This window comes from Fistularia commersonii, chromosome 34 (genome assembly GCF_037954325.1).
Source record: "Fistularia commersonii isolate RoL2024-O1a breed Wild chromosome 34, RoL_Fcom_v1.0, whole genome shotgun sequence".
Lineage (NCBI taxonomy): Eukaryota > Metazoa > Chordata > Actinopteri > Syngnathiformes > Fistulariidae > Fistularia > Fistularia commersonii.
Window position 1 is genome coordinate 6,076,269 of NC_141317.1, and position 19,939 is coordinate 6,096,207.

The window sequence follows — 19,939 nt, forward strand, 5'->3', positions numbered from 1 at the left end:
GTCACCAAGTGCTTGCTCATGGTGGAATGCTGGGTTTCTATAAATCATTTTAAAGAGTGCGTTCCAGACCTGCTCTATATGTAAAGGGTCATGACACTGCTGTGCGGTATTTGGTGCCATATAGATAAAAATCTGTCTTGACTTTGAATGGTATTGTCTGAGAATCTTTAAAGGGAAGAGAAACTGGAGGAAGAATATCTCCGTGAATGACATGAAACCAACAGCTGAAGGTGTGTTTAAGTAAAAACATCTGAAAATCAATTTCAGACTCCTCTGCACACATGTGTGACAGCACATGCTTGTTACACATGTAAGGCGTGTTCTTTCGGATACCAGCGGACGCAGTACAAGAGATCCCTCTGAATTGCTTTAACAAAAAGTACATTGTTGTTTATATGCATCCTTACACTGGGCTTAATGCTTCCCTTGGCTGTTGGAATTACTTTCAATGAAGAAACGCCGCTAATTTGATATGTTAAACGGTTTGGCTGTTGCTGCTACAGATTAATAACACACGAGTAAAAGATCAGGCAGTAATTAATGCTAAATCGATAAGGAGTCGTTTTGAGACATGATCGCTGGATGTCATATTTTAAGAAACAAAAGTCAGAAGACTCAAATTACATGTTATTAAGAGTTAAATACTCTCTGGTTAATTCACACTGATATAATAAAGCATCGGACATGTTTTAATTTTAACCAATTAAACGTTGCTGCCTTTGCTTCAAGTCTGGGCGTGACACCAACAACAGTCACACGGGCAAAAAATAACCAATTCATCAAAGGTTTTATTTTCATTGATCTGTTTTCAAGACAAAAAAATAAATCTTGAAAAGACAATTTTCATTTATCTTTATATTTTGTTTTAAAAAGCTAATTATTGCATTATAGGGACATTATACATTATAGGGAAATGAAACTTCTTGGTTCCAGTTATACCCATATAAAAGAACATATTTATGGTAACAAAAAAAATTTTAAGTGAATGAAATGTGGGGAAAACATCTTTGCTCTTTGCTGTACATCAATGAATACACTAAAACTTCCAAACATGTTTAAATTAAATTCCCCAGTATGCTGAAATATTTTTGCTGGAATGACACTGACATCTGCTGGACAAATGAGGACCATAACACCATAACATGTTCCTTGCTTCTCTCCGCAACTGTTTACATTTCTGCAATCTTTGCATGATCGTGGCATCTGAGCTCATGGGAGACACAGTCAAGGTCCCGCTTTTTACAAGGAAATAAACATTCAGGAGCGAAGAAGTAAAAAAAGCAGTTAGGCCTCTAACTTTATAATCATTTGACAGAATTTAGCTCTCCTGTCCCATGACAGTCTACACAACTGTGTCTCATCAAAGAAACATGCATGCTGTTTCACTACCAACACACACACACATACACACGCGCACAGTCACACACACACACACATACACACACGCACATAGAGAACCCCTGCCTTGTGATGAACACCCTCTGACTCATCACAAAATCAATACATGAGGTGGTAACACAGGGCTCTCTGTCTGTGAGCTGAAGGACACCAGCGATCCCTGCCTGTACTTGTCACCCAGTCTAGATAGTCTTTTACATATATACATATATATGCAGATGATAAATATATATATGTATATACACGCACAGACAGCCATATATATGTATGTCCGTATATATTTATATCCATAACAACAGTAAACTTAACAACAAAGATAAATGGGGAAATATCTAAATCACACTAAGCAGTGAGGCGCCGTGTCCAACCTGATGTCAAATCTGGTGTTCCAGTCTTACCTGCTGGGTGGGTGCTTGGTCTGTGGCGTGCAAGTCCGGGGGGAGGGAGGGAGGTCACACTCCTCCAACGTCCCAGGAACAATGGGCTGTTTTTTCCTGGATCACTGTTGCATCCGCACGGCTTCCTTCTCATTGGACTGCAGAATCTAACCATTCACCAAGACAGGAAGCGTTGACAAACAGCGACCAATGTTTTCAGCCAATCAGCTGAAGGCGTACCAAAGTGACTCATTTTCAAAGTTGCTGTCTTCGATAAAATCAATGTTCTCATCTTTTGGCAGAAACACGTCATTTTACCCATTAAATGTGAGTTTAAACAATGACCTAAGGGCTCCTTGTTATCATGAGTCAGTTATCCGAATGGAAATTTGGCCTTCGGTGACCTTCAACGACACACATTCTGTTGACTCAATTATGGCAATGGCATGGGAAAAATTCTTGTATCTTTCTATTTTTTCACAGTCTGACAAATTTGATATTAACTTGCAACCATAGTGTATTCTTAATTTCATGCAAAGGTTTCTCAATGTGGGATTGTCATGGCGGTGTCATGAGCTTTCAGCGGTATAACCACACGGCTAAGTAATCAGATCCGAGACCCAAGATCCCCGAATCCCAGGTTCTCAAGAGTTCTTTGGCAAGCGGGGATCACTCAGGAGATGGGCGTCTGAGACGATTCATCTTGGACTTTGTCAGAATTAAGTACAGATAAATATCAAATAAACCAGATAAAATCTGTTGGACTAATTGCAAGGAAAATATCGGCATCAAAGAAAATTCAGATTTTCACATAGTTTACATATACTATGTATGCCGTGCATGCTGCTGTGACTCACAGGACCCCTGTAACGCTGACTCAGGCTGGTTACAGTATACCCCCGTTTCTCCCATCCCCTCTTTTTTATCCCACTTAAGCTCTGCCTTGCTTTGTGTGCCGCTCACTTAAACTCCAAAACCATTACTCTACTACTGTTTACAGATCATTCTGACAACCAATAGGAAAGAGAGTCAAGTACTGATAAATAAACAAATTTGAGGACAGTGAAACATCAGAAAATGCAAAAACAGATTTTCAAATTGCAACTCATGTAAAGTGAACTCAAGGCTACACTCACCCTCTGTGAGCATCAGGATACAAAGCACCCTTGAGTTTGTCTCCAATCTGTATGCTGCCGGGTGATCTGACTCAATCCCTGCCTCTCCTCCTGTCTACTTTTACAGGCAGGCCCGTGTGATGTAGCTAAGTGTGTGTTTGTATGTGTGTCTCATTTTACTCCACTATCACGTCATGTCGCTCTGCTGCTGCCGCAGTACGCCTGCAGCCGCGTTCCCGCCCCCTTTCTCTCTCTCTCTCTTTTTCTCTCTCTCTCTTTTTTTTTTTTAACCTCTCCTCATCACAAACCCTATCCCTCTCTCTCTCCCTCCCCTGGTAATGGACCTGTTGGCTTTGCTCCCTCCTTCTCTGAGATGAAATATAAGCCCAGCTGAGGCAGAGTCGGCCTGGTCCATTATCTGGATGAGTGTGGTTTGTGTGTGTGTGTGTGTGTGTGTGTGTGTGTGTGTGTGTGTGTGTGTGTGTGTGAGCCTGTGTTGACTCACACACATGGTCTCCTGTGGGATTGGAGTATAACACATTAATTAAGCAGATGCCACAAAAGTGATGAGACAAAACCGATGGTGAGGGAATTGAGTAATTAAAAATACCAGAGCTATTATGGTAATAATAGATCAACTCATAGCAATGGATATATGCAATATCCACCTTTTGTCTCTGTACACACAGGGGGCAAATACTGGATTTCTATGGCTGGAGCAGTACATATGCCTGACTGAACAAACATCCCAGGGGTGGAATAGGCCATCCATCACTTGTCTAATTTGTCTCACACCTCTAACTAAAATAGAAAAAGAGATTGAGATACAGACAGGCAAGACACGGAGGAAGCAGGTGGCAAAAACAGACATTTGCCAGCCAAATTCACCAAAATACTGACATTCTTGTGTAGCTAAATGAGGGGAAAATCACATTAAGTGTCCAGGATGTTGGACAGAAATGTCTGACCTTGTTTCAAACTGAGCAAAATGTGCAGATGTACAAAGATTCATGTTTATGTTGCTGTGAACTGTCTTAAAATGGTCATTTCAAATGTGTTTAACAACCGTTTTTTTAATTCCGATGGAGATGTTTTTCTAGGTTCCTTGCTCATCTGGATGTCAACAGGATTAAACCATTACCATCAGGGGAGCTGGACAAGTCTAGATGAGAAAGCTCACAGACGGGATCAATGAATAATTGTTGCTTTCTTTCACACGGCAAGATGGAAAATTTTAAATTTAATTGTGACAGTGAAATCCACAGCTGTAGAGGACCAAGTGGTTCAGCATCAGCTACTACCTGATAGGTCAGTGCTGTGTCTACTATTTGTGCTTTACCATTTTTATTAATTCAATAACATTTATGTTTGGAGTTTATTTTGGAGAAAAAAAATTCATGTAAGTTTTCTCTTGTCCTCTTGCTTCTTCTGCGGCCATTTTCTTTGACTTTCATGCTGTTCTGGTTTGGTAACATAGGGGACATTAATGAATTTTTAATGAGAACTGGGATGCATAGGAGGATGAGACCCTGGAAAGTACAGAATGTGTAATTCCATCTTTCTCAACATTGCTCCTGATATTATCCCTTGATTAAACATTATTTCTGAAAGCATAAAACTTGTGTTTTTTCCTCATGTTGGGTACCTTATCGATCAAAAAGAAGCCCAGTAGCCTTGATCTTGCAGTGATGTACAGTCGAAGGGCTCTATGGCTGATCACCTATTGATCATGACTGGCTGCACAAGGCTGAGGCTACAAGTCACCACTGAGGAGCCACATAAATTACAGATACTCCATCCTTCCAAACTGTACCCGGCTAATAAATACATAGAGCGATCCACCGACTGTGATTAACTGTTGACTGCTTCTGAAAAGTGCAGCCTATTAGGCTGCGCCTCCCCCACACGTACATACTAAATACAGACACCCCCTCCCTAGTTTCCCCACAAATATGCACGAATGAAATTCTATTCATACTCTAGACCGCAGAAATGTCATTGTTCCTCTATCAATCCTCAATGCCAAGTTCTATCTCAGCCTGTTTCCTAGGAACTGTAAATTAATTAATAACTGGGAGCTTGTAAAAGTCCTGTGCAAAAAATAATTAAATAACTAAATAAAATATCAGTTTCAAAAAAACATAAACATCTTATGTCGCAATTTATTGCATCTGTTACAACGAAACAGGAAGTAGCTCGTGGGCGGAGGGATGACAGGAAGAACCTTGCACAAATTCTACAGTGAAGTATGTGTGTGTGTGTGTGTGTGTGCGTGTATCCGTGCATGTGTGTGTAGAGGGGGATGGGGGGGTGCCCTGTCTTTGTTAGTATTCTGATGGCCTCCAAGGCATGTCCACAACCCCCCATGAGCTGGACACTGAGAGACACTGCTGACAATCGGACACTTGTGTCACTGTTAACCCCTGTGCCAGCTGGAGGGGCAGGAGGTGACTGTAAGATATTAATCTTATTAATGTCTTTCAGTCATTATAAAATAAAATAAATATTAATATGTAGTAGTGAAAGAGGGAGAGATTATTTCAATTTTTTTGTAAATGTTCTATTACCTTTATATCAAACTTTATCTATTGGTCTACTGCTGTGCATTGAACATTAAAATCTTCACATTTAATGAATACATTTGGAAAAAAAAAGATTTCTTTTCAGTGATCAAATGAAAGTGTATCTTGTCACCACCTGATGAAAGTGCAAAAGGTCACACCTGCTTTGCTTCTGCTTTACGATTAATGATGGCCAGGTAAATACATAATAAAGGTGCACTGTTATGGACAACATGCCGAAAAAGTATTAATGATCGTAAGCAGAAAATGAATAAAGTGGATTATGATCATCTCTATATTTGTTGAGGAAATGTGGTTCTGAAAAATTAACAACATTTTTGAAATGTAAAACAGTGATATTTTCAGTAGCCTATGATAAAGTCCACCTGAGAAGTTGAGAACTACTTTTGTTGAACAAACATTCAGCAAACCAAATTACATATTGATTTGGTTATTAGAGTCTCAAATCCTTGCATTTTATCAGTAAACATCAAACATTTCTCTAAAAAGTGTCCATCAAGATGTCTGACGCATCTACCCAGACATGGAATTGAGAACACCAAATAATGGGAAATAATATAAATTAGAGTTTACAGTGGCTGAGATTATCCGTTCTAATTTTGATGAATATCTTGCTATGAGGTCAGTATGGCAACTGACACGTCTCGGTTGTTGGTGGCGTGATACAAATATCTGGCAGTCGTGAAAGGACACTTTCAGTGTAGAAATGATTGTGACTGCAAAAACGGGGGTTCGCTGTCATCGTCAACTCCGTCAATCCTAATTTCAATTGGAATCCAATCTAGGGGATGATTATATGGTAGAATCCCAAAGCTTTAAAATCCTGGACAATATATGAATTATCCTTTGCTCTTGTCCCAGCTTGCTAATAGTATGTAAGAAGAATCTGTTCGGCGTGACCTTTAAAATTCACACATAGAACATGTAGTTGCCTTGGGCTAAGCTTCAAGTCTGTCTCCCTTTTTTACAATACCTGTTAAAACAAGTCCGACCAGCTCAGACTACTGGGAGTTGAAATTCCCAGTATGTTCAACGACAGCACTGACAGAAAGAACAGGAACCGGAGACCCACACATCTTCACAGGTAAGCAGAGACACAAATTTGCTCCCTCACCTGTTCTTTCATTGTCCATTTCATTTTCCTGGTCCTGGCTTCCTCTTACCTCTTTGTCTTCGATGTATGTGTTTTGATTTAATTCCACAAACTAGAACAGAATCAAAGTTATACATTGCAAGAAAACGTCATTCTATGCAGTTTCATGATAAGCATTTCAGCAACTGTCTGACCACATAGACGTCTTTCTTTTTCCAAAAAAGACGTTTAAAAGTCATGCTTTCTCGTTTCAAATTTAGACAGAAATGATTTATCAATTCATCCCATGGAGAAACTAAACAGTGATTAGTTTAGTATCTTATCTCAACAGCAGTCTCATTTTTGAGCTAATGACAGAAAATCAAATTAGTTTGAAGACGGGATTCATTTGATTCGAATCTTTTTTTTCCCCATTTTCTTTTTCCTCCCCCCCCCCGGAGGATGTCTCACATGCTGCATACCTGTGCGACGGCACCCCTGTAATTTGACATGCTGCACAGAAAAGTTTAACACAGCTGCAACATACTGTGCATCCTTTGGGTTGCATTTGACCGCAACATCGACACCACAGAAGGTATGTTTTACAGCAATTGTAATTTTCCCCATGCATTATTAGGAGTCCAATTTTCTTTCAGATTTGAATTATTTCATCGTTTGACTGATTGTCCAATATGACTGATTTGAAATGGAGCGACCTGACCTGGCGGAGGAAATTTCACCCTGTGAGCCAGGTGGTACATTTATCTGTATTATTCTGTACCATAAAAGCACACAGAATAAACTGACTCAATCGTAGGCTTTAATTTGAATTCACCAAGAAGTTTACTTATGGAGACTGAGAATTTTAAAAATGTTGTCCTTCCATTTCCCTATTTGACTTTTTTGGTTGCCAACTCAGAATGGAAAACAGTGACAGATCCAAAACAAGCTGCTCGACTATTTGTACAAACCCTTCTTCACAAGAACAAGGACTCACAGAGGCTATTTCTGTGTGTGGACATCAGACAAGACAAGGCGGAGCAAGATCGAGCTTTGGTCTCTTTCTTCAAGAGAGACAACATTCAGTGGGCGTCGCCGCTTTACTGCAAACTTCAAGGTGGTCATTATGGTCTGTTATCTGGAGTGTTAAATCCACGCGCAGGTAGACGACCGATGGATGTGCGCTTTTTTGCAGGTGACATCGCAACAGGAACTGGTGTTGACCGTCATATGATGTCAATGGTGATTTTCAAACTTATAAGTGGATTCCACATAAACTTAGGTAAGACAACCCCTCACTCCTATACACACTCACACACATACATACATACATTCCACTTTAAAGTAAAAGCATCCCTTTTCCAGCAGCACTCCTATTTCCCAAAATATGTGTCAAATTGGCAGACCAAAATTAGCTGCCAAAATTGCTGGAATTAAACTACAGGAAATAAAATTAGCAATCCTGACAAGCCTAAATATAATCCTGCGGGGAAACTGTCAGAGTCAGAGGCGCGTGTTCTCAGCAAAATGAAACTCAACACTTTGCAAAGTTCACACACACTCGGTCTGTATTTATAGAGTAGGAACACCATCAAAGCACTCTTCTGAACATCAGTGTTTAAGACCAAAATAATCTATTGCAGTCAGAGGGGGGGTAGAGCTTATTGTACATCCCATAAGTCCAGAGAGAGCGAGAGAGAGATGCTTACTGGCAGTGATACCAGCGATTGAATGAACCCCCATATACATTTAGCTCTAAGAATGTCCATGCTGACAGATACATTCTCTCCATAGACAGAAGGTAATTGTCTGTGAGCAGAACGGCTGGTCTTTTCCCAGATAGAAGACGGGATAGTGATGCAACGAAATTCCGAGTGAAGAATCCGCTAAACTATAGCCTCGATTCAACTGTTTTCAAATTATGGGCATAATTGAAAGCAATTATGACATTAAGTCAGTTTAAGTTCTCAGTTTGTAAACTAATTCCCTGCAGAGGTTTCCTGCAGAAGAGTAACTACTGGACTGTGTGCTAGATAGCCTAGTTATTGCAGTAACAGCTGGGTGTCACTTTAACTTAGACGCGCTGTAATTCAAACATTAATACATAAACTGACACCATGCAGCTCGAACACGAAACGAGCCGGGAACTTTCATCAGCACTGAACCTCAGGCTGCGATCACATCTTTTACACTGAGGTTTGCTTTTGTTGCAAATACATGTCATTGTTGTTTATCATAGTTATTCTTTACGCGCATAGTTAATGCAAAAATTGTTCTCTCTTGATATCTGTTAAACAGGAAAAGTTGAAGCCTGTGAAATTCATGATAGGAGTAAATATGACATCAGTGGGCTTGATATGATGAGTCAGACATCCTGGAGACAAAAGGTGTCAATGTGTAAACAAAATTACAGAAACTCTCCATGGCTTAACTGGAGACATTTGATGATTCTGATCGGAATAATAGTATTCTATTTAATTATTTTTCCTGTGATATCCCTCGCATTTACCCAACGTTTAATCAAAAAAATGTCTGTATTTAGAGGCAGGTGAATTGATCCATCAAGTAAGTGACAAAAGGCTTTCTAACTCTTTTGCAAAAACAAGCACTGACAAATGTTATATATTTAATCCCACATTGTGGACTGTATAGTTGAAAGTGGACATGGATTTGAATGACAAACAAGCATGCATACAAAACGGAGAAGAATCAGTGCAGGGAGCAAATAAATAGGATTAGTTGGAAAAACAAGAAAATTATCCTCATGCATTTTCATTTCTGTTTATAAGTAATAAAAGCTCATATGAGCATTCAGTTCATGACAAAATTAGTTCAGTATACAGTACTAATAAAATACTTTTCCTTGGAATAAACAAATTAAGAGACACCATTGAGGACACAGGTCAATTCTCTGAATGATCAAAGTAATAGTTCTGTGTTTTAAACTAATCTTGCCATTCATCGCTATTGCAGGAAGTTCAGCCGTCACGAAAATCTTCGAGGGCCAGCCTGATCATCTTGTCCCCTCAGTCTCAGAAGAACTACTTACCAATGACATGTTTGCCGTAGCAGGGCGGATGATTGGGTACTCGTTCTTGCACAACGGCCCGAGTTTCCCGGGACTTAGTCCTGCAATTTTACACATCCTCTTCGAAGGATCGGTGGAATCAGCTCCTGTAACATCCGAAGACTGTCCTGACCTTGATATCCGTGACACAGTGACACTGGTAAATTTCACTAAAATGAATCATGGCGTACATTTCTCATGAGTAAGATCATTTCACCTGCCGATTATCCGAAAAAGAAATGCATCGGCCGCACCTGCTTTAATGGGCGCGCTGCATACGCTTGTCATGTTAGCTTCAGAGTGGTGGAGATGCTGACTTAAACAAACTGGAATCCATCCATCAGCTCTGCTCGTCATGGAAACACCCTGCACCAAGCGACACCAACAGGGAATGGCTCTCAGAAAAGCTTCTTTTGCACGCAGTAATATACCTACCTTTTTTTTTTTTTTAAATATTGTTAGCCTTTCAAATAACGCTTGTGTGTCCAAACTGGTACTGAACGGAATTTCATCAATAGTCACTGCCGCCTTATAATTATACTGATAATAATAAAGAATATAGCAAATAAGAAAAAAATAAATAATAATAGTTTTTGCCTTTTTTACTTTGTTGGTATTGTCCAAGTTAAAGATAGTTTGTGATCATAAAAGTCTCTAGTCATTTCAATCCAGTCACTGAGATTTAACCCAGCATCGCCAAACTCAGACCACCTGTTCTTACCCTTTATTTACAATTCTAAAGCAAATAAGACAAGATCAGTGGTGGATTATTCTGCAACCGTGTTGTCATGCTGTTCTTATTGCAGGTTGTTGAGCGAACAATGAGTCAAATCAATCAGTTCAGGAAAGGCCTACAAGAGACAGGACTGTGGCCTCTGCTCAAACACAGACAAGATGTTATACCCATCTTGTTTCCCAGGGAATCAGAAGCACAACTCACACCCCAGGTAGTGAAACAAAATCTCATCACAGTCATTATATGTACCAGTGGCGGCTTTGCAAAGATGGAATTTGGACCGTGATTATGGATTAGAATAAATAAAAACATATATTTTAATGGCTGTGTTCGTTGTCTGCAATTTGATTTTAGATGCTCTTGGACTGCATTGTATGGCCTTCATCTATAACAGTCTTCCTTGAGTCAAATGAAGCTGAAGAAGAAGATGAGCGTGATGCTGTGGATGTTCAGAGAGTATCTGGCTATTTGAAGGCATTTATTGAAAGTTGTATGTACCAGAACTAAATTAGCGACCTGTCTTTTTAAGCAGCGTGACGCACATGGAGTAGCATCTGATTAGTTATTGCTTTTTTTCTGCAGCATCGTCGGCTGAGCTTAAGAGCCTGGCGAGGTTCTGGATAGGATGGGAGGTGCCCGCCTCAGAAATGAAGGTGGAGATTGTGGACGCTATTCTTCCTACATCTTCAACGTGTTTTGAAAAACTGAGACTTCCACGGCACTACAAAACATACAGCGCATTTCACCAGGATTTGTGTGCATGTATATCATCCTCCTACAGTGGGTTTGGTCGAGCCTGAGGAAGGACATGTTTTGACTCGATGCGTTTGCATCCATTTACAACATTCAGTATTTGATTTCTTGGTGCAATTCTAGAATAGGAGCTCTCATTATTTGAATGTGTTTTGATGTCATAGAATGTGGCCTTTAGCAGTGTCTCTGAAATGAATGGCTGGCTAAATACAGAGAAAGGAGCACAAGATGCAGCGCATAAAACAACTTCCTACCAAACTGGATATATCTATATATATCCATCCATCCATTATTCACCTCTTATCCTACACTTTGGGTAGCAGGGATGCTGGAGCCTGTCCCACTTGGTGAGAGGCGGGGTTCACCCTGGACCGGCCACCTGTCAATCACGGGCCACATATAGACATACAACCGTTCCCTCACAAATTCATACATCTGGGCAATTTTGGGTCTCCAATGAACCTACTGCATGATTTGGGGATGTTGGAGGAAACCTTAAAACCAGGGAAGATGTGTTCATATAGAAAAGCCCCCCTGTCAGAATCAAACCAGGTACTGTCTTGCTGTGAGGCAGAAACACAGCAGTGTGTGTGTGTGTGTGTGTGTGTGATGAACATCTGAGATAAAAAAGCATGCTTGAGTGACATCATTTCAATATCTGTATTCTGGAAGCATCAGAAGACAATTTCCACTGACTGCTGGGGCCGACCTCTGGCTTCAGTGCGGTCAGCAAAGCATGGAAAGTCCCTGTGGGATGTTTACCAAATGTTCAGTACCCACTATGACCATGTGATGGTAGCAGAGGTATATTATTATGGGATTGAATACCATGGTCTATGGCAAAACTCCAAATCCCCCTCTATTGAATGTGAGTTAAGGGCATTTGAATGATGTTACTTAGTGCTAAGACCGTATTAAAGAAAAAAATAAGAATAAAAATTGCATCCCATAATTTTTACAGGAACAAAACACCATCTTTACCATTCTTAAGTTGAAAATGATGCACCAGCATCAGGCTGAGGGCTTCAAGAAAATCTTGAAATCAAGCTTTTGAAATGCATAACAACCAGGATCCCATCAGCCTGCATTGTAATGCAGTGTGTAGAAACCATACGTGCACCATATTCTGCAACATTTCACTTGTTGTCAGAGGTCAGTGGAGCCTGGAGCAGCCGTCTGTCAGTCACAAGGCGAATAATAGACATTCACTTTCACATTTACACCTACAAAACATATTAGAGTCTTGGACTTATGCATGCGTTTGTGTTTTGTGTACCTGGGTTAAACCCACACAGCAGAACCCACCAAAAATGAATAGAACATGCTTCATTTCTTCTTATGTGTCTGGGAATCTCTTTATGGCTAAAGAACAAAAGGCTGGTCACAGCATATAAAGTGCCACCTCTAAGCAAAATGGAAAAACAGTTCAGAGAGTATAGGGAGGCTATCAGCAACATAAAATGACCCTGCTACAATGAGTCAAGAGAAAGACACATTCCTGACCACATTCTTCTCTCGGAGGCTTTCCAGTGGTCTGGAAAAAAAGGGAGGGGGGGAGAAAATGCCTTTAAAATTGACCATCCTCTCCTCCACTGTTAAATAAAAATGTATGCATTTATTCATGTTTCCCACCCCAACTTGTACCAAACTTCACATCTGCCTCCCTCTCTCACTCTGTCTCAAACGTTCTTGTTCCCCCACTCAGGAAGCACAAAAAAAAAAAAATAGAAATTCCTCCAGTTAACTTCAACAAGAGCCACAGAAGAGTTCACCCTCCTACATTTCAAGTTTTTTTTTTGTTTTAATTTTTTACACGAGCTTATCAGAGTAGACTGTCTGAAGGAACTACTTTTAGTTTTAGGCGTGCCCTCGGACCTCCTCCGCTTAAGTGTTTTTTCCTGAAACACTCCCCAGTGCTGTCTTGACACTCCTGAAATTTAGAAGTCTCATTTTTACCTGTCCATCTGTGTTCACCATATCAGGCTGCCAGCAGGAACAACAGCAGGTATGTAATCTTAACATATGGAATGACACAATTATTAAGCTTCCTGCTTTCTTCTTGCCTTCTACTATATTTACTCGCGTCCCTTACCTGGCTCAAGTCCCACAAAGTGAGACGCTATAGTTTGAGCAGCTAATGTGTACTGCAGTTTTGTGAACAGATGTTGTATAGAAGTTTAGTTTTAGCATTAAAAGGTCAGGAAAGCCCGCAGTTGAAATAAGTGACGCAGTCGGTCTAGATATATAAGCACTAATTTTACAAACGTATGTACAGTATACACTTTGCAAAGATCACTATACACCAGGGTGTGAACGTTAAGAGATAAATAAAAACAAACAGGTAAACCTTGTATATTATTTGCCCGGAGGAAGCTGCGGTATGCCGTCACTTACATTCGACTTCCTGACATGCTATGAAGTTCTGCTACTCCTTCATGTCAGTTGTGTTTGTGCAAACCCCCCCCACCCTCACATGTTCGAGCAGGCAGGTTGTCAAAACTATTTCTGCAGAGCCGCAATCAGACGCCGGCAGAAGCCGCAGCTCAGATGATGTAGCAGAATCCCTCTGCTGAGCCTGAAAGATGTGTCCTGTCACTGCTTCTTTTTTTGTTTGTTTTTTATCTGTCTACACATAATGGAGAGAAAGCTCACAACCTCCCAGCCTTTCGGAAACCCTTGCAGCAAAGAGGAACACGACCGACAGGGGGAATCGAATGCATCGGGTCAGGGATCCAAAACTTATTGGTTATAAATTTCATCCCTTACTCCGATTTATATTCTGCCTCGTCCGTTCCCTTCAGGAACCATCTTGTCTCTGAAACTGTCACGCCGTAACGTGAAGGGTTTTCGGTTCAGGTCAGAATTTCCAGATCACGGGATATCAAATTTTTCATTCCCCTGACAAAATTCTCCTGGTATTTATGGTTTCTAGTTTCCAGAATTTATGAGCTTAAGGGAAAATGTGAATTCACCACAGCGGCTCTTTGCCTTTCACTTTCCTCTGAATTTCAGATCCTCTGCTTCGCTGCTTCTCTCCTGAATCTTTCAAACTTCAGGAGTCTGCTTGTATGCTGCCTTTTTAGAAAAGAAATGCTCCTCTCCATGAAGGTACAACCATGAACAAATATGCCTGACAGACAAGATAAAATTCAGAAATGGGCTCCAATAACTTTGCTTCATCACCTACTGCTCTCAGCCGTGTCCCATTTAACTCTTATATTTGCAGATATTGATTCCACATTTTCAATTTTGCAACACTGGTGTCAGATCAGATCCATAACATCTATGGTTAATATTTCACCTGGAGTGCTTTACAGAGAAAACTGGAAAAAAGCCATAAAGAATAAATGATTTGATTGATTTCTAGAAGATGTCTCATCTAAGAGGCCTCTTTAGTTGCATGTATGACAGCACTCAGCGGGCTGCTGACCCTCACATCAACCCAGGATTCAAGGGGTCATTAACACTTTGAGGAAGTGGTCGGGTCACCCGACTCCAAGTTTGGAAGTCAGTTTGACTTATTGGTCAGCGTTGGAAGTAGCTGAACGGTTGTAGCTCAAAGGCTGCATCCTCCACCCTGTGATAGGAAGTGTGGGAAGGTTTGGGCCGGATACAAACCAGACCCTCCAATAAGGAAATTATTCTTTAATCTGGGCGTGAAGTTTTAGATCATAAGAGAGGTGTAACCAATAAATTATATTTGCTCTCAAAGAAAAAGTTTATTGACAGGTGGCCCGAGATAAAAATTTCAAAGTCCACCCCGCTCTGATTATTCAAGAAAGAAAATTAGTTAGGCATAGCTGCTCTTTCTTTAAGATTTTCCAATGGAATAAAAACAACCCATAACCCAAATTATTCCAGCCTGTAGTGGTGCGTCCGCAGGGTGCGTCAGATTGCCAAAAAGGAGATATGAGTCAGGGGAAGGAAGGTGGGAGGGCTTATACATCAAGAATAAAAATAATAAAATGAGTTAACCTTTATTAATCCCCACGGGGAAATTCATTCTCTGCAATTAATCCATCATGGATGAGCCATGAGCAGTAAGCTGCCGTCCACCAACGCCAGAGGAGCAGTTAGGGGTTCAATGTCTTTCTCAACAACACTTCGACACAGTAGGAGGAGCCGGGGAATCGAACCAGAAATGTTCGTCCCTGTGGATGTGGACACTCGGGTGAATGGGGAAAAGAAACTTTGTGTAAAAACACAATGGGTAGAAACGTGTTGGATACCGGGGTCTTTCACAACGCTTTTTGAAAACCTCTCAAAATTTCACACTCACATTATTTCTACCATTTTCTGTTCTACTCACAAGAAAAAAACACTGAAGAGAAGCAAAGACCTCATGTTTTCCTTCTATTTCCAAACTGCTGGCATATTGCTCTTTCCCAGAAACCACTGGAAACTGGCAGGAGCAAAATTAGAGGGTTAGAACGCCCCGACTGGGACCACATATGGGTGTTTCAATATGTTCTTATATGGTGGTTTGTTTGATTTGCATCAGGATAAACACATAAATTACATACATCTTTAATAAATACTATTGAGCCTTTGACTGAGCATATAATGTCATCTGAATTGATGAAAAAATTTGGATAGTTTTCATAAATGTTGATTCCAATGTTCATGTTGTGTCTTTATTCCTATGTCGACGTCACCCATGATCCACAAAGGATGCCGCTAGGAGGAGGCAATAAGTGTGGCCGCTGTAAGCGGACGGTCTACTTTGCAGAGGAGGTTCTTTGTGAAGGGCAGAGCTTCCACAAGTTGTGCTTCAACTGCAGTGAGTAATCCTGTTTCCTGTTATTGATGCAACTTCTGGATTTTACATTCCCATTACATGCAGGTGCACTGAATCATTCGGTCAGCAAGACATTCAAATTAGCAATGAAAAGATATGTTGAAAAGATATGTCACATCATATCATAGTGCATAACTGGAATCATGTATGTTCCTGTCCTGTTCCTGACATGTTATACTGTTTGGAAGAACACGTGCCCATTTTATTGGACTCTACAAAAAAAAAAAGGGAGACATTTAAGGAGCTATTATAAATGCACCAGTGATCTCGAGTGTACACTCAAGAACACAAAGGCAAAACCATGAGTGTCCATGTGCCTCTCCAAACAGTGGTGTGTTCTAAGGGCTTGGACAGCACAACTGTTGCGAATCATTTGGAGGAAATATACTGCAAGTCCTGCTACAGCAAGAAATATGGGCCAAAAGGCTACGGTTACGGTCAAGGAGCGGGGACCCTCAGCATGGACAAGGGAGAGGGTCTCGGTATCACACATGAAGAGTGAGTAGGAAGCAAAAGTCAGACATCATTTTCTCAGGAGAGAACTTTTATCCGCATTTATTGCTCCGTCAGACAAGCTCCTCACCGTCCCACCACTAACGCAAACACGTCGAAGATGGCTCAGAAGTTTGGAGGCTCTGATAAGTGTCCTCGGTGTAACAAGCCTGTTTACGCTGCTGAGAAAGTGATAGGAGCAGGAAGGGTAAGAAAATACAAATCTCTCAGTGTGTTTTTGTAATAAATGGAAAATAATTACATTGATTGTCTTATATCTATATATAGTCTTGGCACAAGACTGGTTGTTTCTGTTGTGCCTTATGTCGGAAAAGCCTGGAGTCAACCACACTGGTTGACAAGGATGGAGAAATCTACTGCAAAGGTAAAACTTATTTACCATAACTTCTAATATTATTGTTTTATGGATTCATTTTTTGACTTTTTTTCTGCTTATCCCAATAAGGTTGCCCAAAATGCTCTTACAAATACAATGAATTATTATGACTTTTGTGAGAATAAATGCAAACAAAAGAGAACACAGGGTCCTGTGACTTTATCCATCAAACAGTTGGACACAAAAATACTTCACCTGGCTAGAGCTAAATCTGCATTGGTGGTAACACAGCCACTTGGACCAAAACACGGTTCATATGCTACCCGTATCACTGTCGATACAAGGTAAATAGCATGAAAAATGCTACACAATATTAACGCTCTTGCAAAGAGTTGCACACACACACGCTCTCGAACCGCAACAAAAAGGTGCAGACGTGGGAATTAATATGAATGTGGGGTTTGGCATCTTTCCATTCTTGGAGGGACTGATTATTTTTGACTCTTTTGTATTATACATATAAACACAAAACAAAGCGTTTTTCTTTAAGAGTCACTCTCCCTGCTGCTGGATGTTGTGCAGCTGCAATAATGTAAATTTATGCTATTGTCTGAGAGAGTTACCATTCTAGACCCATCCCATATAGTCGCCCCTCTTACAAGGAGACTTGTTCAAGAAAGCAGAGCATTTCATTTTGCTTAATAACCTAAACATGCCCGTCATATTCACTTGAAGATTTAAAAAATGAGAAATATGTTTTCTCTCTGTCTCTGAGTGCTTTTTATAATAATACTTCTTTTTTTCCATACCGCTAAAAAAAGGAACACATTATAGCTGTTCCTGTATCGTCCTAGGGCAATGCAAGCATTCAATTCCTGTTTCGTTACAAAGGTATTGAAAAGTGGCCATGCGTCAGAACCTCTTATCACTATTATGTTGTGAAAATGATCAATAAGCTAAGAAAAATTGCTTTACATTTTGATTCAGAAAAGGTTGGTCAGAAAAGATAGGATAGGTACATCCCCTGTGTCTCAGTTGGTAGAGCAGGCGTCCCTCCAATTGTAAGATTTATGGTTCAATTCCAGACAACTCCTGTCTCCATGCCAAAGGGCCATCGGGTCAAGACACCGAACCCTCCAGTAGCTCCCGTCAGTCTTGTTTAGGGCCATCAGTGCAAATGCAATCTCGTGTAAGGCGCTTTGAATTCACAAGGTGTTAAAGTGAACAGTTTCCGTCATGCAAAGATAACGTAACACACGCAGCTAAAACTGGACAAGATAGTGTGACCTCTTGTGTTCAAGGTTTGGCGTCAGACAAATTTGCAACGCACAAGAAGACACAGCAGAGGGCCCCCTCACACTGACTGAAACCCTGGAAGTCTGTCAGGCATTGGTCCCAAAAGAATACTCTTTGTGCGTGCAAACAATAATTACCCTGAGTAATTCAAGGCATATACCGCTGCTGCCTACGCCTATAGATTTATGGGACGCCTGTTCTACAAGTTTCAATATTACTTTCATGATCCCCAAAACATTGTGAAAGCTTTTCAATTGAGGTTTGATTCAGCCCCAGGTGGTGTTTTGTCATTCAGAGAACACCCTTAAGATTACCTGATCAAAATAACCAGGTATATATTTATACATCCTAGGGTTGTTTACATTTTCATACTTAAAATGAATGCTAACACTGACAGAAGGCCTACTGATCTTCGTCGCTAAATCGTACGAATTATGTTTTATAGCGTATTATCATCGCAATAAAGAGTAATTGAAGGCTCGACAGCGTGTGAATCCTTGTAGAACCATTGTGCTTGGCTAGGACTGCTTTTCTTTTGCTGTATGGAGGTTTTTGATAATACCTTTCTATCTTCCAGGGTGTTATGCCAAAAACTTTGGTCCCAAAGGGTTTGGATATGGGCAAGGTGCTGGTGCACTGGCACACACTCAGTAGACAGGAGCAGTTAATGGTGAGAGGTTTCCAGCATCGTGAAGAGTCCATCTGATGTTTCCACACACACACACACACACACACACACACACACACACACACACACACACACACACACACACACACACACACACACACACACACACACACACACACACACACACACACACACACACACACACACACACACAAATATTAAATACGCCTGTAGGAGAGAAAAAAAGCCATCTATTCTTATATCAACTGCACTTAAACTAGATACATAAACAACATGTAATTGTTCACTTCAACCTAATAGGCCTCTTTTTCTTGTACTTTTGCCTCATCTGACTGAAAGCAAATCTCATTATCTGTCTAAAGTAGTCTATGGAACCCTGAGCGGAGCTGGATTTTATGTTTTCTTGCAGCATTTTGATTAAATAAATTTGAAAGATGTGCACATTCCTAAAGTGTTTCCACAACTGGTGTGACCGTTATTTAATACTGAGCATGTATACAGCCAGAGTAAGGATGGGAGATGACCTGGTTACACTGCTTTTACTGCCTTTAAGTCAGCTAGAAGACAATGGAATATGGGTTTCACTCTTCATGAAGCCCATCTGTCACTTGACAACTGTGTAAACATACAAAATGACACACAGTTCAAGTTAATTCTGATTTAAGGGTCTGCATTACGTAAAAGATGTAAAATTCTACACACATGATTGAAACCAACAGTGTCTTGACAAGACTGACACACAATGACACACAGGCTGCACGACCGGAAAAAACTAACGTATATTTATCTATACGTATACACACACATATACAAGTTATTTTCCTTCTGGAGTTAATACAGTTTCAATTTATCAACCAAGATGTGGTAAGTGTGTGTGTGTAGGAGTGTGGATATAATGTAGTATAACCAGGCATAATGTGAGCATGTACCTGGCTGCAAGAAGTTAACTTCCTTCTGGGGTTAGTAAGTAATTTATCTATATGTGTGTGTGTGTGTGTGTGTATGTGTATATATGTATGGGTGACTGTGTGTGTGTACACACCCAAGTTAATATCCCTCTGAAATTAAACTATCCGTCTATCTGTATTACGTGTGTGTGTGTGTGTGTGTGTGTGTGTGTGTGTGTGTGAATGTACCTAGCTTATTACAAGGAAACTAAATTGTCGTAAAGATGAGTCAGCCCTTATCCTTAATACAAGTTAATTTCTCTCTCGGAATTATAATGTTTATAGCGTAGGTGTGTATGTTTGCATGTATACACATATCG

At 40.4% G+C, this 19,939-nt stretch overlaps 3 protein-coding genes across 9 annotated transcripts in view; 2 read left to right on the forward strand and 1 right to left on the reverse strand.

Annotated features, from left to right (window-relative positions):
* The window catches only part of nav1a (neuron navigator 1a), a 75,486-nt gene extending 72,433 nt beyond the window's left edge, over positions 1-3,053 (reverse strand). For 6 of the 7 annotated variants that reach the window (XM_086141852.1, XM_086141853.1, XM_086141851.1 and 3 more), the window contains exons 1-2: positions 2,912-3,053; positions 1,797-1,942 (exon numbers count right to left, since the gene is read on the reverse strand). The gene's annotated coding sequence lies outside the window, so the exon portion shown is untranslated. The remainder of the gene's footprint in view (positions 1-1,796; positions 1,943-2,911) is intronic. The other variant, XM_086141854.1, reaches the window with a different exon arrangement.
* A 4,071-nt stretch (positions 3,054-7,124) lies between these two features.
* LOC147214387 (G2/M phase-specific E3 ubiquitin-protein ligase-like) lies at positions 7,125-11,147 on the forward strand. Its single transcript, XM_086141121.1, has 9 exons — positions 7,125-7,139; positions 7,201-7,296; positions 7,464-7,661; positions 7,740-7,826; positions 9,518-9,771; positions 9,911-10,033; positions 10,418-10,558; positions 10,702-10,837; positions 10,930-11,147. The coding sequence occupies exons 2-9, from the start codon at positions 7,251-7,253 to the stop codon at positions 11,145-11,147; spliced, it is 1,203 nt and encodes a 400-aa protein (XP_085997247.1). The 5' UTR covers positions 7,125-7,139; positions 7,201-7,250.
* Positions 11,148-12,876: 1,729 nt separating this feature from the next.
* On the forward strand, positions 12,877-19,135 carry LOC147214388 (cysteine and glycine-rich protein 1-like). The gene is made up of 6 exons (XM_086141865.1): positions 12,877-13,105; positions 15,771-15,880; positions 16,228-16,396; positions 16,469-16,598; positions 16,679-16,775; positions 18,601-19,135. Exons 2-6 carry the CDS (start codon positions 15,772-15,774, stop codon positions 18,675-18,677), a joined length of 582 nt encoding a protein of 193 aa, XP_085997991.1. The 5' UTR covers positions 12,877-13,105; position 15,771; the 3' UTR covers positions 18,678-19,135.
* Positions 19,136-19,939: the final 804 nt, after the last annotated feature.

Excerpts from the sequence above, each read along its gene's own strand:
- LOC147214388 (XM_086141865.1), top strand. The coding sequence starts at position 15,772 with ATGCCGCTAGGAGGAGGCAATAAGTGTGGCCGCTGTAAGCGGACGGTC. Across the intron at positions 16,397-16,468 it reads CTCGGTATCACACATGAAGA|ACAAGCTCCTCACCGTCCCA; the intron begins GTGAGTAGGAAG and ends TTGCTCCGTCAG. Across the intron at positions 16,599-16,678 it reads AAGTGATAGGAGCAGGAAGG|TCTTGGCACAAGACTGGTTG; the intron begins GTAAGAAAATAC and ends ATCTATATATAG.
- LOC147214387 (XM_086141121.1), top strand. The coding sequence starts at position 7,251 with ATGGAGCGACCTGACCTGGCGGAGGAAATTTCACCCTGTGAGCCAG. Across the intron at positions 7,297-7,463 it reads AATTTCACCCTGTGAGCCAG|AATGGAAAACAGTGACAGAT; the intron begins GTGGTACATTTA and ends TTGCCAACTCAG. Across the intron at positions 7,662-7,739 it reads GCTTTACTGCAAACTTCAAG|GTGACATCGCAACAGGAACT; the intron begins GTGGTCATTATG and ends GCTTTTTTGCAG.